Below are 11,467 nucleotides of genomic sequence, written 5' to 3'. Positions count from 1 at the left end.
CGCCCATCTTCCTTTACGAAAGCGTCACGAGAGCCCCTCGCTCACCAGCTCAGGCTGCGCTCTACGTGGAGCTTTACGGACGAGCGCGCCGAGCCGCTGACCTCTGACCCGGAAGTTTTCTCCCCGAGCCGCGCACGTTGAGCCGGCTTTGGCTCCGGTTTGTTTCCGACAGCCTGCGGTCATGTCTTCCAAGAAGAACCGAAAGCGGCAGAAGGAGAGCGCCGAGGGCACCTCGCCTTCGCTGTCTGCTGCTTCGTCTCGCTCGGGGACGCCGGGTCCACTGGCCCGGCCTGACGTGGCGGCGCCGGGGATGCTGGTGGTGACCAACTTCCTCGAGAAAGGTGAGGAAAGCGCGGGCAGCGGCGAGGCTGAAGCGCCCGAGGGCGGTGCGGCGTGTGCAGGTGGGCGTGACCCGGGAGCCCGCGGGCTACGGCGAGCCCGGCCGCTCCGACCCTCTTTGCACAACATTCCGAATTTTCCCCTTACTATTCGTCCTTCCTTTGCTTCCTCGGGCGGCGGCACCGGAGGGCAAGTCCCTGGGCCTTGCCGAGCGAGACTAGCAGCCCCGCTATGGCCGCGCTCGAGATGGCCTCGGCTCCTTGGAGATTTTACTGCCCAGCTAACCCTGCAGTAATGGTTCTTACTCAGCAGGCTGACGCTAAAAAGCCAGATAGCGGTTTTTGGTGGGGAATCCGTGCTGCCTAGCAGACAGCGTCGTGGCTTTAGGAAGGACGGCGCTTTCTTCATTGACCACGCAGGTTCTGATATCTAGTTGTTGCTGTTGGTGCATTGCACACTAGCGGTAATGGTCACACGCACAGCTCATCCAGTTTTCGCAGAAGCCGTGATGGATGAGCACCGAACGAGGGCCGTTTTACAGAGTAGAGAAAGCTCACTGGGTTCCATCTGGGTTACACAGCCACCAGGGGCAGGGTCCATGTTTGAGTTCAGATCTCTTTGATTCCAGAGCCGTTGTCTTAGATGAGTTTTGTTGACTTGGGTGAATGAACAGACTTAGATCTGAAAAGTCAAGACTAACTAGGGACTTGGTTTTTATGTTCGGTAAGACTTTAAAGACACTCTTAGCGTGAGCATAGTGTTTTTATTCTGACATAGAAATTAGAATACAGCTTGCTCTGTACTGTAGACTCGACCTCTTTTCAAGTAGACCTTCCCCGCTGTCGTGTACATACGTTCATGTTTCTTCTAGTTCAAACCTCTGGGAAAGTTCCACGATTTCTCCCTGCGACCACGCTCTGCACACCTTCTTACTGCCTGCTCATTAAATGGAGTGTTCTCCGCCTCCTTGTCAGTCCCACTCTCCTGGTCCTTTTTGACTTACATGCCATCGTCCCTTGGGAGCTGCTCTGTAGTGGTCACAGCTCTTCAGTGTTGGCAAGCCGAGTGCACGGTTTTCAGTACTTGCCTTTGGATGCTGGTGGCCTTTGGCATTGTAGGTCTCTTCCTCCTCAAAGCATTTTGCTGCTTACTTTATTTATCGTTAGACTTTCATAATTTTTCTCCATGTGCCTTGGTGATCATTTTCTTTGCAGGTTTCACCTCTTCCATCTGACTCCGAAATATTGAAGTTCCTTAATTCTTAAGTCTGATACCCTCTTTTTTCTCTTAATTTATGGCAAGGATATCCAAAGTTAAGTTTCTCATTTATATCATCTTCAATTTTGATTCATTTTTGTAAAGCATTCTGTTTTTTATTCTTGATTCAGTGTGTTTTACATTAGAATTTCTCAAGCACTTCCTGTGGCAAAGTTAAAAATGGCCAGTAGGTCACATATTGACAGTTTTGTAAAGTAGTGCAATTAGAAAAATAAATTTAAAAACCAAAATAATGATATTTATTGGGTTCACAGACACAGACTTTTATCTACTTGCAGTAAAAGTTTTAAAGTGATTGGTTTTGTACTTAACCTTATTATGAACTTGTTAACAAGTAGTTTGTAGATTATATCTTGAATAGTATTGTCCATTACTTCTTCCCTTAGTTTTTCATAGTCCCTGTAGAATCAATTTCCTAAGTCTTCTACTTCCAGTAATACAAACTTTAGTCCTTAAATCATTCAGAAACTGCTGGGCGGTGGTGGCCACACTTGCCTCTAAAACCAGCGCTCAGGAGGCAGAGGCAGGTGGATCTCTGAGTCAGCCTGGTCTACAGAGTGAGTTCCAGGACAGCCAGGGTCACACAGAGAAACCCTGTCTCAAAAAAGCAAAAAACAAATGGAAATCTAGGGATTAGACATAGCACAGCTTTCTCACATCTCTATCTGCTCCATTACTGAGTTGTGTATAAGCCAGATATTTTCTGTATTCCTTCTCACAGCGTTCCTGCTGCTTCTATGTCAAACCCAGACACCATCATCTTTCACCTGAACTGCTACAATGGCCTTTATTTGATTTCTCTCCTTGCAATTTTGTCCTCTTACTCTTTTTTCTACTTTGTAGTCAGAATGATGTTTTAAAATGGAAATCCTATAGTGATACTACTGTTCTTCCCCACGGTTTTCCATGGTTATTAGGATTACAGTTGGAATCTTGATGTAGTACACTACCCTGCATGGCTTTTGCCTTCCTTAAGCAACTTTCTTTGTTGCTCATCTTTTTTAGTCTCTGAAGAATGGATCATACTCCACAGCATCTGTGCTTGCTTTTCCCTTAAGAAAAATAATATGTTCTTCATAGTTAGTTATTCCTTCCTCCTCCATACCTGAATTTTAACACCACTTTCGTTGATTAGCATTCTCTAATTCTTCCTAATTAGGTCAGATCACACAGAATAGGCTAAGTCTCACAGTCAATTTGAGGTTGTATGGTCTTAGTTTGTAACTATACAGTTACTCAGAGCTCACTGGATAGCTAGTCCTACTAGATTACAAACTCCATGAGGCAATGGAGCAAGGGTGGATGATTGTTTGAAATTGACTTTATGAGCTGGTGAAATGACGGGGTGAAGATCTTGGGGCACAGACATAAGGACCAGATTTCAGATATCAAGCACCCATGTAAAAAGCTGGATGTGGAGGCGGGGAGGATGATTCAGTGGTAAGAGCACCTGCTTTGCAAGCATGAGGGCCTGAGTTTGAATCCTGAGCACCCATTTAAAAAGCCAAGTATGGTTGGGTGTGTCTTGTTTTTGGGAGCTAGAAACAGATGTATTTTGAGAGCTTACTGGCCCAGAGTAGCCAAAAACTATCAAGGTTCTTTCTGATTGAGTAAGGCCCATAACACAGAGTTATAATGTAGTGATACATACCTGCTGATTGAGTAAGGCCCATAACACAGTTATAATGTAGTGATACGTAACCTGTGGTGCGTGTGGAGGCTGTCTTAGTTTCCTTCCCATTGCGATAAGATACCTGGGAAAGCAGATCAAGGGAGAATGGATTTATTATGGCTCACAATTTCAGGTTATAGTTCATCATCACAGGAAGGCACAGTGGCAGGACCTTGAGAGAACCGTCCACGTTACATCCACAGTTAGACCAGAGAACAGTAAGGTCTTGTATGTGTTCATTTCTTCCTTTTGATTGTGAATGTAATGTGATTAGCTGATCCAAGCTGTGAGTGCGAGTTTGATCCTTGGAACCTGCATGGTATAAAGGAAAGAGTAGATTCCTTAAAATTATCTTCCACTACCCTGTGTATGAATGCACCTACTAAAAAGAACTGGTAGAATTCTGTGGTCAGCTTTAGTGGATTTGGATGTTATAAGCAGAGAAGTGTATAATAGTGGTATATTAAGACACAAGGACTTGGCTGAAAGTTTGTACATGAGCTCCATTAGCAGGGAGATGTGGAGGGTTTTTTTTTTTTTTTTTTTCCGGTAGTAGTCTTTGAAATCTAGCACCTGACTTGGTTCTTTCTGTGCTAAGTGCAGAGACTCTTGGAAGTATAGTTAGTTTTTGTAGTTGCTGCCATTTGTGACAATGCTGAGGACAGAACCTGAGGCCTTGGCCATGCTAGAGAAGTGCTCTACTCTGAGTTAATATTCCCCATCACAATATGTCCTTAATGAACCAAAAGATTTCTTCTCCTTACGTTAAACTTTGTAGGTTATTCTCACAATTTACCAGTAAGCATTCCAAAAAGTTGGGTTTTACATTAGTTTAAAAAAGAGGTTTCTTCAGGATATGATAAACTCAATAGTATGTTTATATGAATATAGGATTTTCATTTATTCTAAAAATGCTTTAATTTCAGTTATAAGAGAGTATAAAATAAATTCTCTCTCTTTTTTTTTTTATAGTAGATGGCAAAGTTCCTAAGACATTCCAGAATTCCCTTGTTCATCTTGGACTTAATACTATGAAGTCTGCAAACATATGTATAGGCCGACCAGTGCTCCTTACCAGTTTGGATGGAAAGCAGGAGGTAAAATTCCTTATCCTTTTACTAGAAGCATTGGAAATCATTCTGGTTTTAACTTTGAATACAGTCAGGAGTCAGTGAACAGAAGTTTTTAATTGTATATGTGAATCAGGAGTTGATTCTTTCCTTCCATGTCTGTCTCAGGAGTCAGACTCAGGTTGTCAGGCTTGGGAGTAAGTGTCTTTGCCTGTTGAACCACTTGCTGACTCTAAAAAAATATACTTTTAAAGAGAGCTGTAGAGATGGCTCAGCAGTTAGAATATGTTCTTCCAAAGAATCTGAGTTCAGTTCCTGGCACCCACATTGGTCAGCTCACAATTGCTTATAATTCCAGCTATTGGGGAACCCGATGCCTTTGGCTTTTGTGGACACCAGCCCATGTGCATATACCTTCACACCACACATATGTACATATACATAATTAAAGTAATAAATCTTTAGAAAAATAAGTCTGTCATGTACATAGTAGTCAGTCAAATACTGTAGAGAAAGGGCCATTGCTTTTTTGTGTTTTTTACAGGGAGGTAGTGCCCGTGTCCCTTTAAGCTTTGTTTCTCCTAGTCGTTAAGTTCATTTCTGTGCAGAAACGTGGTCTTGAGGTAAGAAGAGCATCTGCCCTACATACAAATACTTACTGAGTCTCCCCAGATTTGCCTGTATTTCTCCTTGATGTCATGTGGATGAGGACTTCAAGACCAGAGCTTTTCTCAGATTTTCAGCAGCCTGACTGCCTGTTGCCAATTCCTGCCTCTGCCATAACCCCCGTTCCCCGCTCCCTGCTTCTTTCACCCATGGGAGATGTTTGTGTGTTCTTTCATGAGAATGTGTGTGCATGTGTCCTATGCATGTAGAGACCACAGATGTTTCTTTGGTTGCCCCACCTCATTTTTGAGATGGGTCCTGTCATTTGACCTGGAGCTCATAGATGTGTCTGTGCTATTTGGCCTGTGTGCTCCAGAGACCCAGTGCCTCCTCAGCACTGAGATTACAAGTGTGAGCCACCACACCTGGCTTTTTCCATGGGTTCTGGAAGTTGAACCCAGGTCCTCATACTTGCATAGCAAACACTTTACACTCTTCAGCCCTAAGACCCAGGATTAAAGAGACTCTTTTTGTTCGTTTGTTTGTTTGTTTTGTTTTATTTTTGAGACAAGGTTTCTCTGTAGCTTTGGTGCCTGTCCTGGAACTAGCTCTTGTAGACCAGGCTGGCCTCGAACTCACAGAGATCCACCTGCCTCTGCCTCCCGAGTGCTGGGATTAAAGGCATGCACCACAACTACCCAGCTGAGCCACTGTTTGCAATGTGTCATAGAGAGGAAGTACCGGACTGTGTTCATTACAAGTTATCCTGCTTTTAATATTTTTCTCCTTTACTTATTACCATCTATTAATGTTTTTGTCTTTTTTTAAGTCTGCCTTCTATCATCTCACTATGAGCTCCTTTCTGATCTTCAGAGAAGATGTAATAGTTGTTAAAAATAATTTGCGAACTTACATAGGATTTCGTTTTATATTTTTGAATTGCAGTTTATCCCACTACAGGTTGTGTGAGATACTGTTTGGGAATAATGATTGTTTTCTGTGTAGTGAATGTGCTTAACATTCCCTTCCTTATAAATTGATGGTATTATATGTACTGATTTTCTGATATTGTTATTTTTTTTTTTCTCTGAGTAGGTTTATACAGCCTGGCCGGTTGCAGGATTTCCTGGAGGCAAAGTAGGCCTGAGCGAAATGGCACAGAAGAATGTGGGTGTGAAAGCTGGAGAGACCATTCGAGTCCAGCCTCTTTTGGGAGCTGTGCTCCAGGCTCAGGAAATGGACTTGGCACTGAGGTTTGGTTCTTTTCTTTGGTGACTATCTAGCTCAAAGCTGCCCAAAGGAAATGTAGTGAAGGGTATTGGAGAGATGGATCAGTGGTCAAGAGTTCTTGGAAAGACCCAGCTTTGGTTCCCGGCACCCACATGATGGATCACAGCCATCCATTACACTGGTTCCATTGAATCCAAAGCCCTCTTTTGACCTTGGGGAGCACCAGGTACAAATGTGGTACACAGATATACATGCTAGCAAAACTTAAAATAAATAGGTTTTTTAAAATAAAAAGAGAAATATAAACATGTTCATTTTGGGTTTTCTAAATAGACGAAGAAATGGATTTATTCACACATACACACTCTGCTCCTTCTCCAAATCAAATCTTTAAAATCCAACATGTCTGCTATATTTGTAGCTCATTTGTCTGTTTGAAGCAAGTTCTTACCATATAGTCCAGGCTGACCTTGAACTTATGATCCACCTGACATAGCCAATAGATACTGGAAAATTTCTCCTTTGTGTTTGGGGTGGAAACCAGGGCTTTGCATATACTCATACTCCCATGTCTAGCCTTGATAGCCACATGTTAAATGAGTAGTGATACACTATGATAGCATTGGCCAAATAGGTGGATACAATTTATGTATAAGGGACTCTGATGCCCTGTAGTTAAGTAGCCCTGACATTTTAAGTGAAGGGATTATAACTGAATACTTAGCAGTGTATTTTATCTTAACTTGCAGTTAAATCAAGGCACTTACAACTTATTGTGACTAGCTAAGAAATCGTTCTTTTCTCTTTGCCACTGAAGAATATTTATTCTTATATGAAAATGTCAACTACTTTATAATTAACAAAGCATAAATTAACTTCTTAATGAGGCATAACCCCCAGAAATACTTTTTTTATTTTTTTGTTGTTAATTCTTTTGAGAATTGAATACAATATATCTCAGCCGTATTCACCTCCCCTTTACCATCTCTTCATTCCTTACCCACCTAGGTTTATGTTCTTTTTGTAAGCACTAATTTGTGCTGCCCACATGCCCTTGGATATGTAGCCTTCTACTGGAGCAACATTGACTAACCAGGGTCTACATTCTTAGATAAAACTGGCTCTTCCTCTCCTAGCAGCTAGCAGCTGCTCTCCCAATAGCTTCAGGTCTAGGGGCAGGGTTTTGTGCCCAATTCCCTTCTCCCTGCTGGGATTTGGTATGGCTTGTTCTTCTACAGGCCATGTGCATGGTGTCACAGTGATGGTTAGTTCATATAGGCAACTCTCTGCTGTGTCCAGAAGATACTGCTTCTTTGTATCCACTGTCTCTGGCTCTTACACTCTTCCTGTCCCCTCTTCCACAATGATCTCTGAGTCTTCAGAAGAGAGGATGCCATATGTGTCCCATTTGATGGCTCAACATTGTGCAGTCTTATATTTTTTGCACCTTTGCTTGTGGTCTCTTTGTTAATTAGCTACAAAAAGAAATGTTTTTAATTTTATTTTTAATGTGTATGAGGTCTTGCTTGTGTGTATGTATGTACATCATATGTGTGGCTGTGCCTGGTGCCTGCCAAGGCCAGAAGAAAGAATAGGATTCCTTGAAACTGGAATTGCAGGTGCTTGTGAACTGCCGTGTGGGTACTGGAACCTGAACACAGAACTCTAGAATAGTAGCAAGTTCTTTTAGCAACCGAACTGTCTCCATGTGTTTTTATTTGTCTGTGTTTTGAGGCAGTTTTTCTTCAACTTTTTAGCTCAATCTGGCTTGCTCCTACCTCCTCCTTTTGAGTACTTTAGATACATGTCACTGTAGGCAGCTCAAGAAATAATTTTAACTATGATAGTTCAAGCAAAGAACTTGATTGCTCACATTCAATCAAGTAAAAACAAAGACCTGTTGCTACCAAGAGTTTTAAATTGCTCCTACTGAAGGGTGAATATAGTGTCTCACGCATCCTCCAGTAGAATTTTGAGTTAAATTGATTGCTGATGAAAGTCTAACCCAAATTTGCTTTAATAAATAGAGCCTTTTGATAATTTAATGCCAGCTTAGTAATAATTTAGGCAATGTATGTGTAAGAATAAAAAAAATTGTTATCTTGAGTTTAAAATGTTTTCTTTTTTTGTATATTCCAAGCTTGGGTTTTGGCATCATCCCTCTGCCCCCTTTGAAAACAGGAAACTGTTTTCAGAACAGTTAATGAACATTTCAGAACTCCTTAATGAACATTGTTTTAGATAGCAAAAGCAAAGACTATAATATTGAGAATCAGTTTTATGTATTAGATGCTTATACATGTGTGCTGGTTTGAATGCGAGTGACTTCCGTGGTCTCATATATTTGAATGCTTGTCCTCAGTTGGTGGAACTATTTTAGCAATGATTAGGAAGTATGTCATGAGGGTGGCCTTTGAGGTTTCAAGATCCCACACCATTTCCACTCGCTCTCTCTCTGCCTTGTACTTATGGATCAGTTGTGAACTCTCAGCTCCTTTTCCAGTACCATGGCTGCCATGCCTGCTGCCGTGCTCCCATCATGATGGTCATAGACTCTAGCCCTCTAGAACCCCCAAATTAAATGCGTTCTTTTATAATTTGCCTCGGTCATGGTGCTTCATCACCACAGTAGAAAGGTAGCTAAGAACACATCACTTGCACACATTGGTAAGAATGAACAAACATGCATTTATCCTTTTGATTTTTATTTTCTTGTCATGCCTTTCAAGGTATCTATTTCTGTCTGTGTACCACCCCTCCCTGATTTAGGATCTCACTAGGTAGCCCAGGCTGGCCTCCATCTCGTGAGCCTCTTGTCTTACTCTCAATTGCTGGGCTCATAAGTCTGTGACTGGTTTATTTACCCCTTTGAGGCAAATGAAATGGGTAAGTTGTATGTTTCATTAAATACTTGATGGCACAGTTGCTGTTAAAGCAGGTTATCATCCGAATGTGTTGAAACAGCGAGACAGGAAGTAGTCATTGTTGACTGGAGTTAGCACTGGTCATTGTCTGAACTAGTCTCACCTTATTGGGGCTGAGCATTGTTGAATGATTTTAAATGACTGTGGATTTAAATGGTATCTTGGTTTTCAAATTTTGATTTCTTTAAAAAATTATATTTTAAATAGGGCAGCAGAATGTAAACAAGAAAGTTAATTTCCACTTAGGAATATCAGTCATTTAAATCAGGGTAGCCAAAGAATTTTATTAGTGATATTGGAGCTATTTCTAATGGAAATGACTTTTATCTATACCTGTTCTTCAAATTTGTAACTGTCTTTTATTCACTTAATAAATAAGTAAGGGCCAGAGAGACTGCTCAGGGGTTAAGAGTATTTGGCGCTCTTGTAAGATGGCTCAGGTTTTGTTCTTGGCACCCACATGGTTTTCTAGTCACCTGTTTTTCTAGTTCTAGGATATTCAGTGCCTTCTGGCACTTAGATTGTGTGTCCGCATACATAAAGGCAAAATACACATATATTTAAAAAAACAAATCTTAAAAGTAATGTAAGTATAACTTGATTTGGTGTTTTACAAATATAATTCAATTTAAGTTAAACTAAGTATGTAGTTGATTCTCATTGTTTATTTGTGGTAGTTATGTTCTCTGAGGTTTCTTTCCTTCACACTGATAGAGAAAACAGAGCCATTGTTCTTGGTGAGGAATTTGTATAGCTGTGTATCTCTTACATAGATCTTGAATACCTAGTTCTGATAGGATTCTATGTATGCTGCATCGGAATAGGAGCACCATTATGTTAAGAAATGGAAGAGGGAGAGAGTGTTTGAAAACTTTATGTAATTATTTAAAATATTTTCTTTAGTGGGGTGTGTGTGCATGTGTATACAAATGTATGTGGGGCTGGAGGTGTGCTCTCTTGTGTACAAGTGTGGATGTCTTTCTCAGTCATCTCATTCTATTTTTGTCTGTTTGTGTCTATTTGTCCATACATTTGTTTCTCTTTCACTGAATCTGGAGTATGCCATTTTGGGTAGATTTGCTGGCTAGAAAGTTCCAAGACATTTATCTATTATATCTTCCTTTGCAGTGTTGGGGTTACAAGCCCAACTTTTATGTGGGTGCTGGAGATCCGAAGCAGGGTCCTGTTGTTTGGGCAACAGATACCCTCCGAACCTTCTCTTTAGCCCTTTGGAAACTGTTTATAAACAGGCTTTTAAAAGTAGGTGCAGTGGTATTAGATGTGCCTACTTCCCGTACTCCTGTATACAGCTCTTCTGGTGGAGACAGTGATTACTAGGACGATCCCAAACTTCTACCAATCAGAGACCCTCAACAAAAGCATTCAAATATTATGAGCCCTATGTTTTCCTTAGGCATATCCCTCAGAATCAATTTTCATTGCAGTTAGTACCTATTTTTCCCTACTTGTATCTCTTCAGGTAATGCACTATACAGGATTTGATTTTCCTGAAGATCTAATGTGTAAATTATGCAAAAGGGATGAAGTTAGCTATGAATAAAAGCCTTTCTCTCTTCTAGGCAAGTTCAGAAATGGAGTAATCAGTTTAGGCAAGTGTGTTTTCAGATGTGTTTGACTGATACACACAGAAATATCCTTCTCATTATGATTTAACATGCATGGTTCTTGAATATCTAGATAGATGGATAGCTATACATACACATGTATATGATACGTGTACATGAAGTATATGTGTATAAGAAAATGTTTTATAGAACAGTATTTACCATTTCCATGCAGTGTGCTCTGACATTTCATATGGGATTGGTTTTTATGGTTTTGTGTTCTCCTAATGAATATTACCTTACGTTTTGAAGATCACTGCCCTTAACCTTCTGTAGAATCAAACTGAAGATATTTTCCTGCAAGAAATATGTATCTGAAAAGTATAAAAAACTGCCTAAATTGTGCCTTTTGCTTTTAGGTTTTAGACAAATTGTTCTTCTGTTCTATAACAGCCATGCTTGGCACTTTTTCTGTGGTTTAGTTTTTAATGTACCTAATGCTGATTTCTGTTTGTTTTTCTTTTCTCTCTGTAGTGACAAAGATAAGGAAATTAATGAAGAAGAACTGACTGGTTGTATTCTGAGAAAACTAGGTGAGAATAGTATTTTAAATTGTCTTCAGTTTTAAGCAACAAACAGTGCTTGTTGACTCTTTTTTTTTTTTTAAATAACTAAGTGACTATTCTCTTATTTTTGTCCATCTCTCCGGCCCAGACTATTTTCATTCTTCAAATACCCATTTGAAGACAAAACTGGTAGTAGAAGTAAAGCGCGCGCTCTCTC

The 11,467-nt window shown here is 40.6% G+C and overlaps 1 protein-coding gene across 4 annotated transcripts in view; it reads left to right on the top strand.

Annotated features, from left to right (window-relative positions):
- Positions 1-120: 120 nt before the first annotated feature.
- Spata5 (spermatogenesis associated 5) overlaps positions 121-11,467 on the top strand; it is a 164,912-nt gene continuing 153,565 nt past the window's right edge. For 3 of the 4 annotated variants that reach the window (XM_041659596.1, XM_041659593.1, XM_041659595.1), the window contains exons 1-4: positions 121-341; positions 4,262-4,386; positions 6,061-6,218; positions 11,219-11,277. In XM_041659596.1, coding sequence (XP_041515530.1) covers positions 182-341; positions 4,262-4,386; positions 6,061-6,218; positions 11,219-11,277 — 502 coding nt within the window. In that variant the 5' untranslated portion in view covers positions 121-181. The remainder of the gene's footprint in view (positions 342-4,261; positions 4,387-6,060; positions 6,219-11,218; positions 11,278-11,467) is intronic. The other variant, XM_041659594.1, reaches the window with a different exon arrangement.

The sequence above is a fragment of the Microtus oregoni genome, unplaced genomic scaffold, assembly GCF_018167655.1.
Source record: "Microtus oregoni isolate MIOR12 unplaced genomic scaffold, Mior012 000010F_ref0000083, whole genome shotgun sequence".
In the NCBI taxonomy this organism is placed as follows: Eukaryota; Metazoa; Chordata; class Mammalia; order Rodentia; family Cricetidae; genus Microtus; species Microtus oregoni.
Note: the sequence above shows the minus strand (reverse complement) of the source record. Positions and strands in the feature narration are given on the sequence as shown.